The following is a 23,319-nucleotide window of genomic DNA, read 5'->3' on the forward strand; positions in this document are numbered from 1 at the left end:
TGACTGCCTCATAGTGAGTCTCCTACTCGGCTCTGGGCAGACCTGGACCCAAGGAAGAAGAAACCCAGGGGTATCTAGAGCAACAGACCACAAGGCAATTTCCCTTCTTGTGGGAAACCTGTGGAAGGCCCCAAACGGCCCGGAAGCTGCTTAATAAGCACAATTTGGTTGTCTGTGGTTTACTTGTGCTTCTGGCTAAGGAGCAGGTAGCGAAGGAGCAAACAGCAAGCTGACAGCAGGGATATTCAGAGCACAGAGGCATCCTAGGGAGTACACACTCACTAGAGAGGCGGGTCCAGAGAGGCAAGCCTGGAGGACAGGAAGGTCCCAGAACAGGGAAGGATGTAGGATATTTAAAGGACCTCTAAGAAGTTTAGGCAAGTGGGGTCAAGTTTCCGACACATACGCTATCTTCTCAAAACCATTTATTAAGTTGGGTTCAGTTACTCTTTTTGGTAGATGAGAACAATGAGGCACAGAAACAAGGGAACTTATGAGAAGTCCCATAGGTTGTAAGAGCAGGAGTTGGGATTCCAAATGCAAGCCCCTGCCCTGGTGCTTTTAACTTGCGACCTCTCTTCAGCTTTAAAAAAATGTGGAAACTGTTTATGGAAAAGCCAGAATCACCCAGATGCTTCTAGGACTCTGTTGGGAACAGAGGGCTGGGAGCTTCTGCAGGCCACTCAGGCAGCCCAGATAGTTCCCAAGAAAAACCTTAGCATCTTTACCTAATGCCTATTTCAGCGTCAGAAAAACAGGAAATTAATTCCCTTTAAAAGAAAGCAGGATTTTCATCAATTTCTTCTATAGGGCAGAGTCGTTTGTATGTTTATGAAACATTCCTAGCATGGCTGTGTCATGCCCAGCTTCTATGTGCTGGGCCCTGGGCTTGCTTCTGGTAGTTCAGGGACCTGGGGAAGCTCCTGGAAGTGATGGGCAAGGAGCAGAGTTTCAACGCTGTGTGCTAAGTGCTGTTAAAACAGAGGAATGATATGGAGTGGGGCACAGAGGGAGGGTGACCTGCTGACACTGGGTACGGCAGAAGACCAGAAAGTCTCCCTGAGCCCCCAGGGCCTGAAGCTAAGGGGGGGATGTGGCTCCTTCAGGAGGCTGCAGAGTGCAGAAGAGCAGGACGGGGTCGGGCGGGGGTGGTCAGGACGTAGGTAGACCAGAAGTACGGGCTGAGGTCGGCATCAGAGTACTGTGTATGGCAGGCTAAGGAGCTTGCATTTTTTTTTTTTTTTTTTTTAACCTGCTAAGCATGGGGATGGTGTGGTCAGACTGTTAATAGATTCACAAAAACCAAGGCGGCAAATGGAGCATGTTTCCTCGTATATCTAAACCTGTTAGGGGCAAGTGAGGCAATTTAGGCCGGCACAAATTGAATTGTGGGGAGCTGTGTGATGGGAGCTGAACCAAATGGAAATATGGAAAACAGACCAGTGTCTAGGTGACAAGGAGGTCTGAAAAGGAGAAACACGGTCTCAAGGAGAAACACGGCTTTTTCTCCAAACAGCATTGTGGTGCACATTCTCTTCTACATTGTAGACTCAAGTTTTTGAGAAGGCCACGCATTCAGATATGCCTTTTCGCAAAATCTAACCACTGCAAGCAGTAGTTAGGTGGGGTATGGCAGTTGCAAGATAGTGGGTAAGGAATGGACAGGGGAGGGTAGGAACCCAGAGAGACTTTCAACTCGAGAGGACAGCAGCTCGGGTTTGGAAGGGACAACAGAGCTCGTCTTCACCCTCTACCCACTCCACATGTGAACCCCCCATAGTCTTTCTGACAAGTCATCTTCTAGCCTCTGCTCACACAGCTCCAGTGATGGGGAGCTCACTCCCTTATATGCCAGCATTTCTACCCTTAACAGCTCTGACCCATCATTCAGGAAGGTCATTCTCCCTCTAGGCTGAAGGCAGCCTTCTAGTAGGACCCCTCACTGGTCTCAGTTCCATGAACCAGCCAGCACAGAACAGCGTCCTCCCCCTTCCATCCAGGGGCCCTTGGTGCTCCCATCTCCAAGTTTACGGTTTCTTTTCTCTAGGCCAAGCATTTCTAGGTCCTTCTGCGGCCTCCCTGGGAATGGGGATTCAAACTGCCCTCTCGATCTGATCTTGAAACATGCAGAGGTGCCTTTCATGTCTCTCACAGGGTGGGGCCCAGGACCAAAACCAGTGTCCCAGATAGCATCATTCAGCCTCACAACTGTCCTATGAGGGTCAGAGCTGCAACTTCTAAGGGTCTGTCTTCACAGCCTGTGCTTTTTCTATCCATTATTAAGCTGAGATCAACAGTAACTAAATACCCTAGTTCTTTTCACAAGGGCTATGGCCAAGTCACACGTCCCCCTGAGCAAAAGTTTCCCGGTGCTCCCAAGTTGTGGACAGAAGCTACCTTCTGAGTGCCAACCAGAGGTCATACCCACAGGCCTGGCCTAGCAGTGGCATGACACAGTGTCACAGAGCTTGCGACGTCCTGTTTACAGAGGTCCCTCCAGCTGCTGGGGTCTAGTGGTAGCGGAGTGTTCTTTGCACTATACATGGCCTTTTTTATAGTGGTCTGTCCACTGGTTGGACCCACATCCACCACAAAGACCCTAGCCACCTCTCTGTCCCTCTGAGACTGGTCAACCCCTTTCAAATTGGATGGCTGACCCTCATCCCAGGATCAAGACACTACCCCCATCTTACCAGGTATAGTGAAGTCTTTGGTGGGAGACTTTTGGCATCACACACCCGAGACCTTGAGGCCTTCAGACATAGTGGTTTGCACAATTCAACTCACTGCCACTCATAGGGCCAGACCCTGGTCCAGACTGGCCCCCCTTCCTCAGCCCCACCGTTTCTGCCTTATGCCTCCTTCTCTCCGACTCACTGAGCAGTCCTTGGCATGGAGACCCCGGCAGAGCTCTACCCGTTGTGACACTTATATCCAGAAGAGGGGTTCCTTTCCTTAGCTGGTAGACACAGTTCCTTAAGAAGGCAGGCTATGCGAACCTGGCAGAAGAGAGAAGGTGTACTTACACTTACAGGTTGACTTTTTGGCACATCATAAACACCTTCCTTCTTTTGGCTGGTGGGAACCTGTGGAAAAATCAAATTCGACATCGTCAAAACACTTTGCGATTTATTCCACTTTCGAAGAACAAAGCAACCCCACTTCAACTCCGAGCTGGCTGAGTGTGGAAGAGAATGGCCCCTGAGGCCCGAGGGTCCCAAATCAAAGGGGCTGCTGGGATTGCAGGGACAGCAGGCCAGGCTCCTTTCCTGGGGACAGCTGGGTGAGGGAGGAGTGTGTGAACCACTTCATAAATGTTTGCAGAGGCTCTCTGCCACCGGGCTCCTCCCAGAATCACAGAACAGGGGGCTGCGGAAACCCCAGGGCTCACGTGGTAGCAGAAATAATCCTCGTTTTACCAAGGACAGGAATGGGACCCAGGGAGGCGCTCTGACTCGTGCAAAGCAATTAAAATGAGTGTGCGGCTGAGCTTAAGTTGCTTGGTGCAAAGACGGAGAGCCAGGTTATTTAAAATATGGCAAATATCAAGGTCTCAGTATCAAGAATGGCTTCTGCTGGGATCGTAAATAAGCCATGTGATAGTCACAAACGTTTTTTCCAAGAAAAGGGGCCATCCGTGGCATGAAACGTGTAAGACGAGAACCCGGAAAATTTCAGTTGCTTTTAAAAATGTATCTACATCTTCTTCCCTCCCTCTCTCCTCTGACTTGTCTTTCTGGTCTCACTACTGGGCCACTTGGTAACTGCACCGCTCTGAGCAGGCTACTTAGCTCTCTGGGATTCACGGTTATAAGATGGGAGCTCGTGGTTTTTGCTTCTTGGGCGGGTTATTGTGGGGATCAAAGGAGAAAGGAGAAGGTCAATATAAACTATTGGGAGCTATAATCCTGTGAAATGTTAGGATGGTAGCTTCTTTCACTCCTGACACCTCAAGCAAGTGTAAGAATGTATTCTGTAATACCAACAACCACAGATATGTTGAATACTTTTCTAATGAGTCAATCAAGGGCTTTATACCAAAACCTTCTGGCTTGCAAGCAATCACCTGTGCTTCCCAACACGGCACAGCTCACACCTCGAATGGCCTATAGCCTCAGCCTGTAGTGACTTTACAACCGTCTGCTAGTCTGTGTCCCTTTTCATCAGATCAGGAGCTCCTTAAGAGCTGGCATGGTCTACTACAGCTCAGTAGGCATTGGGTAAATGTCTTCAGGGTAAATGTATCATCAGAAATGTGGGCCACAGTGAGGAAACAGAAAAAGTATCTCTTAGGCTTGGACCAGCCAACTCTACCACTGAGGAGAAGAAGGAGGAATTTCGGCTCCTTCCTCGAGTCCCCCTTTCTATCTGAACTCTCATCAGCTCAATTTAAAACCCTTATAATAATCCTAAGAAGTTGGTATCAGAATCTTCACTTTACACAGTAGAAAGAGAGGCTCAGAGAGGTTAGGGAAACCCGTCCAAAGCTGGCAATCTAGTTAAGTGATGAGATTCAAACCCAGCTCTTTCTGGCCGCCAGATGAGACATTGATGACTAAAGGCATGAAGGACAGGGTACCTTCTGCATGCCTGGCATTGTTCTGAATGTTTGTGTTTATACATATTCTCATGGGATCCTTGGGACCAGTCAGTTGGGTAAGGGTGACAACTGCCCCCATGGTGCAGAGGAGGAGAAGGAAGCCGGAAGGTGATCAGGGCTGCCAGAGTCGCTCTGCCTTTTTACTACTCCATCATACAGACAGCTGCATCTCACCCCCTGTCCACACCCGTCCCCCATCCCTGTAGCTGTTCTGATGGCATCTTTTCCTGGGACATCACTTCCATACTCTCAGAAGGCTGTGCACATTCTTGTAGAAAAGAAGACAACGAGGAAGCACGGAGATGCACTTTCTGAGCTGTTCTTGCAAACCTGAGCGCGCCGGTCACCAATGAAGAATATAATTTCTTTGCTCCTGATAAAGGGCCTCCATCTGAACAGGATCCTCTAAGAATGCCTACCGAGTCCTTGCTAACAAGGGCCAATAAATTACCAGCCCACACTTGTATTTTTACTAGCTCACCCTTTCCTGAGCTAAATGAACAGCATTTCTGTGCTCCGTAATTCACGGCTCACTATGGGCACTTAGCAAGCTGAACCACGGCTGACTCTCAATTATCCCTGCAAACGGAGAAGCGGCAGGACGGATAAACCCAAACTGTGCATAATTGAAAAAGCTCGGCTGCTCGGCTCTCCCATGGGTGAGATATCAATCTGCCTGTTTGTCCGTTAAGATTTATGTCTGCTGGGATGTCTTCTTGGGAGCCTCGCCTGGCTCTATACCTGGTGGGAGCCTTCCTCTGTACCCTTTGTAACCTCTGGTACGATCTTCCACTAAAAAAAATCAAAGCGGCCAAGAGCCCATTATGCGTCATGCTCTGTGCATTGCCCGGGACAGTGATGGAGAACAAGCTGGGTACGGCCCCCGATGGAATGGAGCTTGTCTTATTCAGGGGAGGTGGGAAAGAAATTGGGCTACTCCCGTGAGCATAAAATGTGCTGTATCTCATACAGCAGCTGTCAAACCACACTGCAGTTCTAAGCTAGGGCGGGTCGGATAGTTCGCTAGCTGTTTCCCCATCGGTAAATACCGGTTACTCAATGTTTAAGCACCAAACATTTACGGGACGTGTGCTAAGGGCAGAACACCAGCAGCAGTGCCTGAGGGGTGAATGCCAGAGAGAGCCTGGTCCCTGTTCTTCTCGCTGCCTGCCTCGTCGCATCGGCCTGTAGACCATTTCCTAACACAACACTGCAGAGCGAGTGAGGACAGCTCTGAACCAAACGGAAGCGGGAGAGCTGGTTCCTGATTCTGGCTCTGCCACAGGCTGTGTGATCTGAGAGGGTCCCTCTGTTCTCTGAACCTTAGTCATCTCATCTAGCTGTCAGAGGCATGCAAGGGGGTGCCTAGAAAGTCCCGGAGGGTCGGGACCATGCCACGGTCCATTCCATCTCTACGTGCCTGGCACACACTAGGTGCTCCGTACAGAACTGCAATTTGAATGAAGGAGTTAACAGATGTGGAATTACTGTGGAAGTTATACGGGAACCATCATAAGCACGGAAGATGCTTTCGGCTCAGTAACATCCTAATAGTGTTAGAGAGGCAGTTTAAGGGTTAGTGATGTAAGAGCAGAGGCTCATCATCTTAAAACAACAATACTTGATACATCACGGGTGATTAAAAATGATTTTTCAAACCAAAGAACATGAAAAGTGCCCGCGTGGAAGGCTGCCGTCTTGCTGGCACAGGAAGTTGTGAACTCGCTACGGAATGCCGGGTTTAGAAGTGGAGGCTCTGGCCTTGGGCCCGGCCCTTGAATCGGAGGACTTGATTTTCTTATGGTTTAAAACGATAGTCATTGTAGCTATTCTTATCCTCCTGAGTGACTGCAAGGGTCAACGTTAAGTGAGGCATAAAAACCCTTGTGCCTCAAGGTTCTGTGTTGTTTTTAAAAAGATGATGGATAACTTTTTCTGATGCACGCAAAAAAGGAAGACCATTATTATTCTTAATCCGGTTTGGGAAATGAGACTACTGATTCTCAAAGAGAGGTTACATTTCCTCAAGAGTCTCTCCCTCCCTCATGCGGGAGTTGTAAGTAGCAACCAGGCGAGGTGGCCACTTTCCACCAGGCTCTCTGACAGGAGGTGGCAGGCGAGTCAGGTTCTACTGCACTTACTGCATCATCGTGAGACATCTTGAAGAACGTCGGATACTGATGACATTCTTAGGAAGCAAAGGGAACATTTACACCGAACCTACTATGCACCCAGCGCTTTATATCTTCAGGTTACTTCTAGAAGCAGATGACATAGCATCCCTCATTTTACAGCCCAGGAGTCCAAGATACAGAAGTGATGGACTTCATCCAAGGCCACAAAACAGCTCAAGGAGTAGGCCCCAGGTGCCTCGTCCACCCCAGTGATAAGGTCTGCCTCCCGGGAAAACGGAACGGATGAAAATCTGAGACACCCCCTGGGCCAAGCTGAAGAAGAAGAAAACAGGGCCATCTACTCAGGAGGAAGAGCTATGGGATACTTCTAGGTTCTTAGAACACAAAGAGGAGCCAGGCTCCTAATCACAGCTCCTTAAAAGCCCAGCCTTATCTTCAGGTCCACGAGCTTATCTCTCCTTAAGCAAATTGGGGCTCAGCTGACTGGCAAAGCAAGCGAGGAGAACAGAGGGTGATAAAATATTCATTTCCTTAAATGGTACCTTCCTGCTCATGATGGGCAGACGGGGAGATCCGGAGGTCAGGGCTGTTAAAACACAAGTGTGATTTTTAGATAGTGACTTAAAACCTACACAGAATCCAATCATGGATATTCTGAGCTGAAAAGAACCTCGGGATTTATCTATTTACCAAGGTCAGAGGGACCTGGCTGTGCCTTGAGGGTGCCACCTCTCTTAGCTCTGTGACCTTGGGCAAGACACCTTGTCTATGTGAGCCCCACCCTTCTAGCTGTAAGGTGGGAATTTCAAGCCACTTGTGAGGTTAGGTATTGCATGTAAACCCCATTCACAGAGCCGGCCGACGTCAACACTCAAAAAACGTTAAATAGCTATACATCACACGTGCGTGCACGCACACACATACATACACACGCTCACACACACACCACCTCCAAGAATCATGCTGCCCTGTAAAGCAAGCCAGCGTGTATCTCTCAAGAATCACCATCCTGTGATGAGGCACGAGTTGCAAAAAGCAGCAAAGGGCTTAGGAGACCCTTTGGTCTTATTTGCTCCTTTTACAGATGAGCACACTGAGGCTCAGAGAAGGAAAGGAACTCAACAAGCTGGATGAATGGCGGGGCTGGTACCTGGACTAAGATCCTGAATCCACACACTGTGTGACCCAGAACAGAGTCTCTTCTGTACATCCTTCTCACAGTCTTGCTTCCTTCTCATGTCAAGAATGGGTTATGGAGAAATTACTCCCCTACCTTATCACTGGGAGAAGGGAGTCTCAGAGAGGGCAAGTGTCTTGCCCACCATCACGCAGCCAAAGGTAGCTGGTGAGCGGCCAGAACCAGAGCCCAGCTCTCTGCCAGCCTAAACCGGCCCTTCCTGCACACAGGATGTCCCACACCCCTAACAGTCCCCCGACAGGGCACAGCGGGAGCCCGGCCAACTACTGCTCAGTCGGAATTCAGAAGCCCTGCAGTGAAGAGCCTAATTTTGTCTTAAAAGGTATTTTTTCTTCAGAGGATGACTGGTTAATGGCTCCTTTGGCCCCACATTCAGACACCACGAGATTGTAGTAATTTAAAATCTGACACCAAGAACAAATATGCAAGTCCTCTGTGTAAAGATCGGAAACTTCGTGAGCGATGATTTTAAACAGAGCCACAACCTCCCACTTGCATCCAATCCAGACAGACCCAGTGGAGAGAAGAACTTCGATTATTATTCTACAGCACCGGCTTAAACCGAGTTGTCGACAGAGCTGATATGATACTTTGGTCGTTTAGAATTCTGTGCATTAGACAGAAACTGAAAATCTGTCTTACTTTTATTACACAAGTAATGCATGCCCAAGGCAGAAAAGCAGACCACACAACTGCGTAAATTAAGAAAATTAAAATCACTTATTAAATACATTAAATTTTTTCCTTCCTTCATAATGTTTATATTTCAAATTAAGGCTAAAATCCTAATTAGTGAAAAATTGGATGCTGTCATATTTGTTTGATGTGTTTCTATGGTGCAATTTCTCAAACTCTTTGATGGAAAGGCATGGGGGAGGACGTGTGAGTTTTGCCTTCACTCACACTGGGTCTGATCTCAGCTCTATGTAGCTAGGCAGCCCCCGGGAAGCTATTCAACATCTCTGAGTCTCAGTTTCCCCTTGTAAAAGTGGGATTAAATACCTACTTTATATCGCATGTTTGTCAGAACCAAATGAATCACAAAGTATGTGCAGTGCTCTTCCCACGAGCAGACATTTAAGAATTTTAATTTACCTTCCCTTTAGGAGGGGTAAAACCTTGAGCTGTACTTTTCTTTTATTCGGTTAATATTCCCAGTGCTGTTTTGCAACAGCGTGTTTGAATTTGTCCTTGATTTTCAGGAGTGCAGTTGGATTTTTAAAGAAATTTGATGTGCACCTTTTTTGGAGAAATGAAGGACCCTCCTTTATCAGCGACCCTCCAGTGGATTACTTTATTCCAGTGGAAATGTTTGATTCTGGAGTCTACTGAAAATAGTGAAGACCCATTCGCAATCAGAACCCTGCACTCAATGGGCCGTTGAACATTTCCACAGCAAGGTGTAGAAAGTACTGGTCAATCTGTAAAAGCCAACTCAGAGGAAGGTATTTGGCCAAGCCTGGATGACTGAGGACACGGAGTGACCCTATGGGGGCAGCGCCCCGGGTTCTGCGGACCCCTCCGTGCAACAGCCGGAGGCAGTGGTGCAATGGAAGGAGAGAGGAGTGAATTTATACCTGATAAATGTTTTCTTCCGTTTCAGGATCACGGATTGGCTCGTGTCCAGCCTCAAACACAATGTACTATTACGGATCGGCCAGAGAGGAAAGGTCAGACAGGAAGAAGAGAGAGGGAAAAAAAAAAGCATTTGGAATTCAGGATACAAATCACAGTGAGCATTAAAGAAACAGTCACAACAGAACACACCTTCCAGGGGCAAGCAGATCCCTGAAAACGAGGCACGTGCTTTGCACGCTCCTGCCTTTGCTAAGGAAGACAGCAAGGGTCTGAGGGCCAGTCAAGCAGCAGCGAAGGCGTGGGACCCCTGCGTATCTTTCTGGAGATGTGGCCTCTTTCTTCAGTGACACTGGATCTCAGTAATGTCTGTGTGCGCCGCACTGCTGAGTGCAAATGACGTCTCCTAGGAACATCTGGGGGCCCAGCTTCATAATCTGGGTTACAGTGATTGCTTCCCTTTTCTTCCCTCAAGACCAACATCCTAACTCAGCCCTTAAGTACTTAGAAACCCCAAATCTCTCCATTCCATATATATCACCTGATTTTACATCCTTAGTTTTAAGTATTGAAAATCAAGTGTTGATTTTTTTCCCCTGTGCGTGTTTTAGACTCTAAAGGACTGAGCCATTTCAAACAGGGTGATATTCTTCATTCTCTGTGCTGTCCGTTAGCAGGGGCCAAGCTCATATTCTAGACAAATCCTTGCCCTCAGCGTTCTAGCTTGAGGCCATGCTGTTAAGTACATCTTTGGCTTTTGTTAAAAGCCACTTGGGCTAGATACTCCTACTTCATATAACCCAGGTATGTCCAGTTAGAAATACAAGTTCAGGGTTTTACATCCAACAATTCCATTTATTGGCTCCTTTCTCTCCTTGGGAACAAGCATGAGGCGGGGGTGGGGGGAGCGGCTGGGGTTGGTGGTGGGAGGCCTCCTCTCCCCTTCTTTCTACATCTGTTTATACAGAGCACATACTTGGATCCTAGACAAGTCATCTCTCCAGCCCCACTGGGTGGCAACCTTGCATAGTTCAGGGAAAACTGCGGGCTGGGCTGTCTCTATGATCGCCCTTACCCTCCTCCCAACATCATCATGAGGGGCCCGAGACTTACCCCCACAGCCTTCCCAAAACATACAAACTGCCCTTTGCTCTTGTATCCCAAAGTCGCCAAAACTCAGTCCCCAGCCCCGGTTCCTAACTCAGAGAAGCCTCCTCATGACCTTGGAATATTCAGGAGACTCCTGAAAACAACCAGCTCTGGGATCAAATATTTATAGATTGTGGAGGGGGCCAATACAGGGTTAAGAAGGGAGAAGTGCAACTCCAGATCCCATGTAACTGAGGCCAATGAAACTTCTGTTCATTTTCTATAGAAATCCACCCCCCGAGGGGTTAGCAGCCCTCAGCCTTGAAACTAGTCTTGGTCCCTCTCCAGGCTCTGCGGTCAGGGTGCTCTTTAGGGCTCTGACCAACTGTCTGTAACACGGGCCTGGCCACTCCTGATCCTAAAATCACCGATGGTTTTCAGAAATTACCTGGTACACAGGATCTTCAACATCCTCTTCCAAAATTGTCTACAGCAGAGCGAGACAAGGGAGGTTGAAAAGCAGAGGATATAAATAAAGGGAGAGGTATGAGATTGCATTCAGAAATTACAGGACAGTCGAGAAACCAGCTCTGGGGAGGAGAGGCTGCTGGGTCATTTCAGGTAGAAAACAACCCAGAGGAAAAATGAAAACCCTTGCAGCCACCCTACCCCCACTCTTAACAACAGCAAAAAAAAAAAAAAGCAATTGTGTCTCTTCTCTTCCCTCCACCACCCCCCCGCCCGCCCCGAAATCTTCCTCGGAATTCAAAATTTCACTCGCGCGCGCATGTCCAGAATTTCAGAGAATAAAAGATCATCTCTAACGGCTTGCTTTCGGGGACTGTAATTTACACGGGAACCTTTCATCTTTGTTTATTTCTCCTTGGCAGCAGGAGGACAAGCCCTGACTGTCAGTTTTCACATCTGTTTATTTTAAGGCCCAGTCTTCTCTGGCACGCCGATAAATTCACAGGTATACCTGATACACAGCTTGCTCGCACTGCTTATCCTTTTGTGCCTTTTTTTCCAACTCTTCTCTTTGCTTCAATTCATAAATAAGTTGAAAGAGATCTCTCAAGTCCAGAATAACAGGTTCAGCCTGGAGTAAAAGGGGGGGGGGGTGAAGCACATGAGTAAGGGAACAGTCCTGAGCCTGAGTGGCCTGGTTTTTTTTTTTTTTTTTTTTGCCTGCTATAACCCGCAGCCCTTCCTATTCCTATTAAACTGAAAGCATTCCATCTTTAATTAATTCTACCTTGTTTATATTGGTTTAGCAAATTGCATCTAGGCTAAAGTTCATTTCTTCAACTAATTATATTTGCAAATTCATAATAATCATAAGCATAAAAGGCATTGCTTTTATTTATTAGTAATTTCTCATACAATAAAATTAGGGTAGGCCTTATGCAAAACAGCTATTTGTTTTCTCTTATTTTCTTTTTAAACGAGGCTATGAACACAAGGAAACTTATTTGTACAGTGGTGCCTCCATCCAGCTTCGTCAGAAAGGGAAATAATTAGTCATTACGAAATACACATTAGGAAAACAACAAGAAGACCGGTTGGGGCCTGAGCCCGCCGTTTCCTTGCTCTGAGGCTATTTATGCTCTGGAGATGGGAGCCTGAGCATCAGCATGGCCTCGTCCTACATCAGAGGCAGCCTTCAAAGACCCACAGCATGACCGGACACGCCGTCCCCTACAGCCACGAGGAGAGGTGCCCTCCTCGGATGGGGATACTCACCGCCTGGGCTGTTTTTATGGCAACAAATCTGTGATTCCCTTCCTTCCCGCAGACGTATCCAAAGGCCCGGTGATCTGTGATGTCCTTTGCGATGTAGGAAATTTCATGAACAGCATGATGATGCTGAAGGGCCTGTCGGAGACAAAAGGAAGAGCATATTTCACGGGACTTTCCCTCCGAGCTGTTGATCAATAAGATATGTGTTTCTGCTACGTGTGAACAGGCCCGAAGGGCTTTGGGAAAGCTGTTGGGTCCAGATGGAAGGAAAAAGAGCCGCGCCTGCCCTTGAGAGATGGAGGCTTCCCTCCATGGTCTCAGTGCCGTGACCAGAGAGATAAACAGGACTGCTCATACGCTGAAGGCGCGTCTGTGGCTGTGGCTCCCTCCCGGCTTGCTGGGGCCGGTCTCGTCGCAATTTGGCGGGGCAGGCCCCCCGCTGCAGCTGGCTTCAGGACACAGCCCAGTCGGAGCTCGGGTGGGATATGTAATACACTCCCGCACCAGGACCTCCGCATGTGGTACAAGAGGAGTGCCCTGTGCAGAGAGTGCAGTGGGGGTGGGGTGGGGGAGGGGAGGGCGTTCAAAGTCACGGGACCGCCAATGCCTACGGGTGCAACCCTTAGTTGAGAGATGGTAACAGAGTATCTTGAGGAACGAACACCTTTTTCTGTCTTATACAGAGTCACCATCTGGGCTACAGGTGGACTCCCTTCATTCTGAGACTTCTCAGGGGCTGGCTGCTCTGTGGGCAATGCCAGTTCTTCCATCCATTCACTTGAATCCTGGTCCTTTCTGAAAGGGTATTTGAGGGGCACCCGGGTGGCTCAGTGGTTTAAGCGGGTGTCTTTGGCTCAGGTGGTGATCCCAGGGTCCTGGGATTGAGCCTTGCCTGGGGCTCCCAGCTCAGCTGGGGCATCTGCTTCTCCTTCTCCCTCTGCTCACCTCTTTCTCTCTGTGTCTCTCAAATAAATAAATAAAAATCTTTAAAAAAGGACATCTGAATAGCATCACCTCTGCAAAACCTCCCCTGAACAAGGTCTGCTCTCCCTCTCCCTGCAGAAATAATATATAATTCCATAGGACTTCAGTCTTGAGGCACCTGGGTGGCTCAGTCGTTAAGCGTCTGCCTTAGGCTCAGGTCATGATCTCAGGGTCCTGGGATTGAGCCCCATGTTGGGACTTGATGTGGGGGGGCGGCTCCCTGTTCAGCGAGAGACCTGCTCTTCCCACTTCCCTGCTTGCGTTCCCTCTCTCGCTGTGTTTCTGTCAAACAAATAAATAAAATCTTAAAAAAAAAAAAAAAAAAGAACTTCAGTCTCTACTGATGCCCAAATTCCTAACCGATTCCTCACACATAGCTCCCCATAATCTTGCTTTGAAAAACCTTCCTTCTCTGATAGATTTGCCTGATTCCTTATCTGTCTTCCCCATCAGACATCATCTTCCTCAACTCTGTCATCCTCGAACCTTGTGCTGTGTTTGACCCATAGCTGCGGACTCAAGAGTAAATTGGGGTAGTTGACCAGTAATTCGGAAACCTTCTGAAACCGACCTTCCCACCTTTATGGCCAAAGCCTCCACAAATAATGCTGCCCATCCTTGGTGATGACCATCTTTGTGACCATCTTCCTGCATTAAACCTTCTTAAAGCAATTTTCAGTAAATAATACCCGGTGTATAGGCTTACATCAGCAGCTGGGTATTTTATGATGTGCTTCAAGTCCTTATATAAGGGGTCTTTTTATTATTATTATTATTATTATATTAGGTATTACAAGGCTTGAATTCTAGCCACTTTGTGAAAAGAAGGCACTCACTGTACCTCTCCGGACTTTTGTCAATTCTTCTATCCAATGAGAAGTGTGTACCAGATCAGTGGCTCCTAACCCAAAGCCCAGCATCTCCTTGGGTCATTAGAGGTAATAAAAAGAAGCCATAAGCACTTTTCAGCATTTCAAAAAGCGAAACAGAAATGTGTAATTATCCTTAACTAAGACAACACATTCCATTGTGCATGCAAATGAAAATGCCAAGTTCATTTTAGAATTGCATCAGGTTACTGTTGGACTCCTTAGTTCATCTTTGAGAGGATTCTCTTTAGTGTTTTAGTTATGGGTTTGAATAATTCAAATGGGAAACCGAATGACTATAAATCCATTTTCTTCACTGCCACTCCACGGAGGGAGGGAAACATGTACCACAAAAGGGACTTAGTTATAAAAGTAGTGGGAATCACTGGAATAGATGTTCCAGAAGGTTAACCCCAGATCCTTTAGCCATTAGGACCCTGAACCACAAGGCTAGCCTCTCAGGTCAGTGGGTACATGCTGGCCAGCACCTTAGCTCTGGACACTGGCCCTGACCTTCCGAAATGCTGACTGCTACCATCTTCCTAGGTCTCTAGACTGGTGTCATCTTTCTAGGATTCTGCTAGAATCCCAGGTGCTCCCATCTTTCTAGGATTCTAAACTCATGAATCATTTCAGCCATGGAATTTGCTGCTGTACCCTAAGCTTCTAGATTCTGATCACTCACTAACCTCTCTGACTACTCTTGGGACCCTCTCTTTGGGTTCTTGCCTTGTCATGTTGCCCACTGCCCAATGGACATCATATTTGGAGGGCGGTATCCCTCTCTGGCCACCCTCGCCCCTAATCGGCCATAAGACAACCGTATAACTCTCATGAATCCCAACCCAGATAAAGTTGGTGAGGAAGGAAAGGTTTGTTAGGAACAGACTCAGAATCCATTTATTCTTCCTTTATTAAGAGGACATACTTCGCTGGTGGACGAAAGCTGCGTAAAGGGCGGTGGCTTCATGGTGTTAATGATGTAAAACTGATGAAACTAATATTCATGCAACACGGGGTACTGATTTATAGGTCTCTATGAACTAGAATGATATGCGGCAGGGGAAAGTGGGAGACATAGACACCCTCCCTCTCTCCCCTCTCCAGAAAGTGTTCCTCTCTCTGCGTAACGTGGACAATGTTATCCGCATCTCCTATTAAATCAAAGTTTGATGACAGAAGCTTATTGATTGCCAAGTAGAATATTGCTCTAAAATTAAACTGTGATTAGAAGTCTTCCTGGTGGAATGAGATTTGGAGATGATCGTGCAAGGATAAAATATCACCTACGATGCAAGACAGCAGATGGAGGGGCATTTAATTTATCCGGGAATCCTCATTAAGCGTTTTAAAATCAAAACATTTTTAACGCCTGATGATACCTCATATTGCCTCGCCAAGTGTAGCTCTGTGCATGCTTGAAGGGCCTAAAGATATCTGTAACATTATCTTTTCCCATGGTTAATTTTATGACATGTTAAAAAGGATGACTGTGAAAGTGGCTCATTTATTTGGAAACGAAGAATCATTGAGGGGATATGTCTCTGCTTTCTCCAACCTCAACTATGCATAGTACAGATACGTCCGAATTCGGCTAACCTGTATGGTTACACTCCTGGCATTCATCCTGGCAACCCGGAGAATCTTGCAAATATTTGTTCACTGAGGCTCAAAATTGCTCCACGTTTTCAAGCAGATTTTATCGGCACCATCAAAGCCAGAGGAACCCTGAACCTCGTATTGTTCAAATGAGTTTATGGAAAGACTGAGGATCAGAGAGTTCTCGCGGGACCAGTCTTAAATGCAACCCTTGCTCCCCCTACAAAGGAGGACAAGCCACTGAACAGAGAAAGCAAGATGATGTAGGATCAAGGGGCTCCATTCCTCAGCTTCTGGACTTCCCAGTCCAGCGACGAAGCCGCGATCCCTGAGATGCTGGGCCAAGGACGGAGCACAGCTGGCCGGGAGGCAGCAGCCGAAGTCGTTCTGGCTTCTGGCACATTTTGGAGGTCAGAGAGGGTCATAAATCAGAAAGCTTGGGTTAAAGGACACTTAGCTTTAAGGATCTCAAAGAAAAAGGTCAAGACAGCATGTTCTGAGAGCGAGCACTTGGGAGCTTGTGGCGGTCTGTGGTTTCTGCTAAGCCGTCAGGCTGGAAAGGCGTGGCAAGGGGCGTGGGAAAAGCGTGGAAAGGTGTGGAAAATGAAGACCGCCTCATCCCAGGAGGGTTTCTGCGGGGACCTCCTGGGGCAGCATGAGTTGTTCTGCAATGGGGAAACAATACTGGACCAGAAGGGGAGGGGAGGGGAGAGGAAAGGCAGAGTCTGGTCATCCTTCCATGCTTCCTTTGGAAAGCAGCTTTGTGGGGTTTTGTTGTTGTTGTTGTTGTTTTTATGGTCTTAGTAAAATGGTCTAGATATTGAAGTACTACGAAAAATCAAAGCAGGTATTTGGTTTTAGAAACAGTGTTTAATAATCCAGTATTTGTCTGCCACAGCTTTGTCCGTTTCTCCCATCGTGAACCCTCCTCATTATTCTGGGCATGAGAGTTGTTACTGAAGAATTCTGAAGACAGACTGCAGATGAGCCCCCTCGGTCCCATCTGACCTTCCTCCCACCATTGAACTTCCGGTGACCCGGGCCGTGGACAGTCTGAGGACTGCCCCTCTGGGTTCTGTACGTCCCCCACCTCCGTCCCACCGTTCACAATGTTTTCTCTGCCAACGCCCCTCTACATCCCCTCACCCATGCTTTTGTGACTCCTTGTGACTAACTCATCCACCAGGCTCGAAGCCCAGCTCTAATAGCGTCCTCGTCCGAGGACTCTTCCCTGACCCCCCCTTTCCCTCCATGATGATTCCTGTCCCTAGCGTTCATGGCACCGTATTTGCTCCTCTATTCAGGATGCCTCACATGTTCACCCCTTCATCTAGTTATTCAAACCGTGTGTCCTTACTGAGTAGCGGATAGGTGCCCCGTCTCCTGCTTGACACTGTACCCACCCAGGGATCACAACGCAGGCCCTGCCTGGAGGACCTTGCGATCACATAGAACAGGTAGGCAAAGAAACCAACCACCATGAGACAGTAAGACGAGCTTATATTAAAGGCATGCATGGGGTGTGACACTGGCTTGGTGCAGGGACAGGGAAGGGCATCAGGGGAGACTTGACAAAGGAGCTGGGCTTGAACTGAATCTCAAAGGGGAAGGGGAAGTTCCCAGGAAAGAGGGGGAAGGCCATTCTAGGCAGACAGAAAATCGGGCAAAGGCCATTCTAGGCAGAAAGAACTTAACTTGCAAAGGTCTCTAGGGCCTGAGAACAGGACACCTAGAGAACGTATCTGCACACCTGTTTCCTCTCTCCTTTGGGGATATTACCTTCATGGTCTCATCCGGGCTCATAACACTGTCACTCTTGAACAGTAAGTGCTGAAGGACATTTGAAGAGTGTAAAAAGGAAGGAAGGAAGAACCAAGCCAACTGAAGGAATGTTCTGCACAAGGTAGTTGCTCAATAAATGCACAGGGAATGATGGCACGGGTCAATTCATGACATCCTCGCAGAGGATTCGTCTGGGAATGGAGGCTTTCTTATCTGCTCATCATTAAATATTTTTTTCCCCTTATCATCTCCATGAGCCATTTACCAATGTTTAAATGAGGTATCAAATTGTTTGGAGGGTTACCATTTGACAGGGTAAATTACAGAGGAGACTTAATTTGCAGTATGGTTCAATACAACCAATTAAATACAGTATGGATTGCAAAGTCGTCTGCTCAGACTTTGCCGCTTGCTTTTCTTTTAAAGAATAAATTCCATCCCATTTCGCCTTCATAGTACTTGCGTGTGTGTGCGTGTGCGTGCATGGGAGTACACGCTTCCCCGAGGCAATACTATTCACAGGAGGACTGCCCACCAGGATTCAAGTGAGTTAACAGAAAAACAAAACAAAACAAAAAAGCAGATACGCAGAGAGACACAGAATAAAAATAGATGCATGAAAAATACACTACTTCACACTACAGGCAATTACAGTAGTTAAAACCTCACAAGACAAAGGCAGGCCCAGGCTCATTATAAAGGCCTTTCTCTTTTCTAACATATTTTTGGATGCGTTTGCTGCATCACAGTGCCAACGAGGCTGGGAAGCAACCTCTGTGCCACCCTCCGAGCACCCCATCATCCAATGCTGCATGGAGCCGGTCAGAGTGAATTCTTCCTTGAGTTCCCATCCTGAAATCTTCTGGAAGGTTTTATTCAAGGACAAAAAGCACGTTTCCAAATACCCTGGTCTCTAGCCGAAGAGGCAGCGTGATAGCGGAGGGAAGGATGTGAACTCTGGAGCCAGAATCGAAGCATTATCATTTCCCAGTTGGGTAGCTCTGGGCAGCTCATTCTGACTTTCCGGGTTTTATTTTCTTTTTTTTTCATAGGATATGAAGAACGACAGAGAAACTTAAAGGTTGTTGGAAATATTAAATTAATTCATATAAAACATACCAGATATAAATGAGATGTCATAGCCTCTCCACTAGAATGGGGAAAAAATAAAAAAAAAAAAGGAAATACCCAGTGTAGACAGAAGTGTAGGGAAGCACTGGTTTTCTAAGTGTTCAATGGGAGTCATAATAATAACTCTCTCACAGTCCTGTTAGGAGGATTGATGACTTAGGAGATGGAAAGGGCTTGCAACAGTGCGAGGCATGTAGTAAGGGCTGTGTAGATGTTGGCCATTATGGTTATTTTTATTATTTGTGGGAGTGTGATTTGGTGCAACTTTTCTGGAGGGCAGAATGGCTGTATATTTCAAAGCCTTAAAGACATGCACAAACTTTGACCCGTGATTCTTCTCCTAGGGATTCAATTATCTGTAAATAACGTAAGACATGTGTAGGGCAAAGGCTTGGACACAAGATATTCCCTGCAGGGCTGTTCAAATTGTGAAAAATTAGAAATACTCGAAATGCTGAGCGCTAACTGGTCGTAGGAGCTGCTTTGTGCTGAACGATGTAGTAATACGCGGTCACTGGAAATCATCTGGGGAATGTATGCATTTTTGGCATGGAAATATACTTACAACATCCCACTGAATTAAAAAAAATTACAAAACAGTATGGTTAACATGATACTATTTTTGGAAAAAATATGCATATCTACGTATGTGTATAAAAAGTCTAGAAGTACGTCCAGCACCATCTTCACGGGTGTTGTCTCGAGTGGTGGAATTACTACAGTGATTTTTAGAATCTGACTTTTTGTTTATTTCTATTAATTTAAAAAAATTATACCAATTACATAAGTACGAAGCATTCGGTATGTAATGAAATATTAGTAAGTATTAAAATGAAGACAGAACGTAAGATGCTTCTTTCTAACTTGGACTCAGGGAACAATGCGTGCAATGCCATCTGTACGTTTCTAGCGTCATCCTGAGCCCACCGGCCTCTGCCCCACAGCCACGACTTGTCAAGCACATCCCCCAATACCATTCACTCTGTCCATTCCTCTCCCTCTCCACTATCAGAACCAGGTCGCGGCTGCTACTTCCAGCCTCGATCAGGGCAGTAGCCTCTGTCCCCAGCTGTCCTCTTCTGCTGCTTTCTGCTCTAATCGTCCCACCACAGATGAAGGGGCTGAGAGAAAATTGGCAAATTTGATCAAGGCTGCCTCGAACTGAAACCACATCAAAGGTTGCCCATGGCTCTTGAGATAAAGAACAAATCTTTGCCAGGGCGTTGGTCTACCTCCCCAGGGTCTCTCACCACAGCCCCCTTTGCTTCCCATCACCCTGCCCATGAAGCAGACTCTCGCAAGCACCACCCTCCCGCCTCAAGGTTGTGCACCGGCCACTCCGTCCGCCTACAGGGCTCGACTCCTTCTCCTCCTTCACACCTCAGCATAGATAAATCTGTTCTCCTCTAAAGCTTCCCTGACTTCGCAGAGTGGACCCGCTTCCTATGCTCTAAGTCCTCTTGGCTTCCTGGACTTTTCCATGGGGAGCAGTCGTGGCATGTGTCATCTGGATACAGAAACACACACCTAATGGCTCCGTGGTAGCGGAACCAGTATCTTCTTTCCCTCTCCTTATTCTGAGCATCAAACACAGTGCCTGACACGCAGCAAGCAAGCAGTACATATATACTCTTTATGGTGCTGAAGCAGACATAACATCAATTGACTGTTGCAATCATTTTTAAGTGTCCGGTTCTTCGGCATTCAGTATAGTCCCAACGCGCGGCACCGCCCTATCCATCTCTAGACTTCCCAAGCTGACCGTCTTCCCAAGCTGACCATTTGTACCATTAAACACTACCCCACTCCTCTCCTTCCTCAGCCCCTGGCAACCACCTTCTACTTCCTGTCTCTATGAGCCTGTCGGCACATAGTGTTAAATGAATCATTTGAATGAATGAGTCCGTCAGCAGGATGGATCCAGAGTCCAAGTTCTCTCCCTGAGCCCCCCACTCAAACAAAATGGTCCTAGGACTGTCTTCCTCACCAAGGCTTTCCTTCCTTAGCTGTTAAAATGAGGAGGTGGTTTTCAGTAAGTACGTATGTCCTATTTTGCTCTGGACACTTCTTTAATTCTTTTTTTAAAAAAATTTTATAACAGCTGTGACACACAGCTTCTTAGGAGCTCTCATAATGTATGTGATAAACACACAGCTCTGCACTAGCCACGATAGCCAGATTATGGAAGCCGCTCAAGGGTCATTCCTTGATGAATGGAAAGAGAAGGTACCGTCTATAAACAATGGACTATTACTCAGCCATAAAAAGAATGAAATCTTGTCGTTCACAACAATGTGGATAAATGCTAGGGTGAAGTCAGTTAGTCGGAGGAAGACAAAGACCCTATGATTTCACTCAGGTGTGAATTTAAGAAACAAAACAAATGAGCAAAGGGGAATACAAGAGACAGAGGCAAACCAAGACACAGACTCTTAACTGTAGAGGACGAACGGGTGGTTTCCAGATGGGAGGTGGGTGGCTGGGGGGTGGTTTAAAAAGGTGATGGGGATTAAGGGGGGTCATTTGCTGTGATGAGCCCCAGGTGCCACGAGGAAGTGTTGAATCGCTATAAGGTACGCCTGTAACTAATATCATACAGTATGTTAACTAACTGGAATTTAAATAAAAACTAGCACACATACACACCCCCTCAAAAAATAAACATGTGGCTCCAGAAAGATGTGAGTAAAGTCCTTGCCTAAAAATAGGGAGATGAGCTAGTTAACCAGCTGAGAGCATCCTAGACCTATGATTTGGGCCTAAATTTGTCTATCAGACAAAGTGGAGCCAGGTGTGCCTCATTAGTTAGCAATCACCAAAGCGACAACATAGATTTCCGCTCCAGAGACATGAAAACCACCTGAAACAGGAAAACTGGCTTCCATGTGAAACACGAGTTTCCTGACCCTGAGGTTCCACCAGATTCCAGCATCCCATGACTAAAGATGGGGCTCCCCCATAGTTACCATCAGTGGCGCCTTGGACTTGCTGTCCTCTGTTAGTCAATCCACATTCATCCCCCAAAGCCCTTTGGGACCAGGCACTCTGGAATGACCAAGGAACAGTCTGTGCTCTCAAAAGCCAGCCGAGGGGTACGTGTGGAAGGGAAGGGTCTCCTCGTCCGCTAAAGACTCAGAGTGGTTTGCACATTGTGCTGTCCCTGTTCCCATTTCCAAAAGGCGTGTAGGGTGAGGGTGGGATCTGAATCTTGGCTTCGTGGCCACGGGCAAGTCACCCTACCTCCCTGAGCCTCAGTTTCTTCACCTGTAAAATGGGAATGCTCACTCCTTCACAGGTAGGAAATGAGGAAGATCACCTGAAGTATCTAACGGTTTATCGGGTAGATGGCAGACTCTTCATACTTTGGCTTTAAGCAAGTCTCACCGACTCTCAAGTCTCTGCCTGGTTAATAGTAGTCCTTAATACTAGAAGTGCAATTTTGAATTTGCTTTGGGCACGTATTAGGTTAAAACAAACACAGAAAAACACCATTACTAGAAAGCAAGCCTTTCAGTGAAAGAAAAAGGAGATACAAATAGAAAAGTTAGGAAATAACCTGATAATTTTAAATGTGAATTTGAAAATGTCAATATGAATACAAGACTTTAAAACCAGACTCCTACCACCGTTTGCCGAAAGGGTCCAAGAGCAATAAGCACACCTATACTGTGGTGACTCATTACCTAGCTATCTAGTCGTCTGTTGCTCTCTAACTTCTCTAGGGAGAGGGTCCGAAAAAGCAAATATGGCAAGAGGTGAAACATTCTGTTTGCTTGAATGTTTTCATGATGGGATGTCGGAGACCTAGACCTAGCGTGACAAGATCCTAGCGTGCCTCTTTCTCTCCCTCCCACTCTCGCTCCCTTTCTCTGAGAACAGGAGAAACTAAGGCACTGATCGTTTCAAGAGCTTCACTTAAAGTAGGCTGCAGACGCTTCTATCAAGTCCGCCCCAAGCAACCACGGGTCCAAAACATAAGAGGTCTTTTAGCGTGCTCTGAAGTGCTTACGATTCGAGATTTGAGGCTGACCTATGGCTGTCCAAAATCATGTGTTGCTTCAACACCAAAGTGTCTTTGTAAAATGGATCTTAGAAGCCATATGTACCACCACCCCCACCACCAGTTACCCACCTCAACAAGTCAGCTCCCTTTGCTCCCTGAATTGCCATGGCCAGCATAAACAAACACCAACCACTACCTCCATTTTCAACAACAACACTCTTAAAAGTTCCGGTTGGAGAAATAATGGGCACAATTTATACTTCTGAAACTCTGGGGGAAAAAAACTTAGAAGAGTATGCATAAGAATTCAGATTTTATTTTCATTATATTAAAGAGAAAAGGTTCCATTCTGAGTGCTTTCTCTGTGCTAGGCACCATGCCGGGGCACCCTATGTATGCAAGTTTCCTTTACTCCACTCCGTACAACTACCTTCCATATCATTTCTTCCCATTTGCTGCTGAAGTCACTGAGACACAGAGAGATTGTGTAACTTGTTGGGGCCAATTCCACGTTAAAACCTGTTAAACCCCTAGGGACTGCCTGGCCCTGCTTAGCCAGAGTGACTCCATGTTGCCTAGGTAGCCATTTTGTTTAACAAATGCCTCAGCAGTTA

The 23,319-nt window shown here is 46.9% G+C and overlaps 1 protein-coding gene across 6 annotated transcripts in view; it reads right to left on the minus strand.

Moving 5' to 3' along the window:
* Positions 1-23,319, minus strand: part of DAB1 (DAB adaptor protein 1) — a 1,141,240-nt gene that overhangs the window by 59,405 nt on the left and 1,058,516 nt on the right. For 4 of the 6 annotated variants that reach the window (XM_059136979.1, XM_059136977.1, XM_059136981.1 and 1 more), the window contains 5 exons: positions 12,341-12,472; positions 11,577-11,696; positions 11,046-11,084; positions 9,511-9,576; positions 3,027-3,086 (listed from right to left, as the gene is read on the minus strand). In XM_059136979.1, coding sequence (XP_058992962.1) covers positions 3,027-3,086; positions 9,511-9,576; positions 11,046-11,084; positions 11,577-11,696; positions 12,341-12,472 — 417 coding nt within the window. The remainder of the gene's footprint in view (positions 1-3,026; positions 3,087-9,510; positions 9,577-11,045; positions 11,085-11,576; positions 11,697-12,340; positions 12,473-23,319) is intronic. The other 2 variants (XM_059136982.1, XM_059136983.1) reach the window with 1 other exon arrangement.

Source organism: Mustela lutreola, chromosome 10 (assembly GCF_030435805.1).
Source record: "Mustela lutreola isolate mMusLut2 chromosome 10, mMusLut2.pri, whole genome shotgun sequence".
Classification (NCBI taxonomy): domain Eukaryota; kingdom Metazoa; phylum Chordata; class Mammalia; order Carnivora; family Mustelidae; genus Mustela; species Mustela lutreola.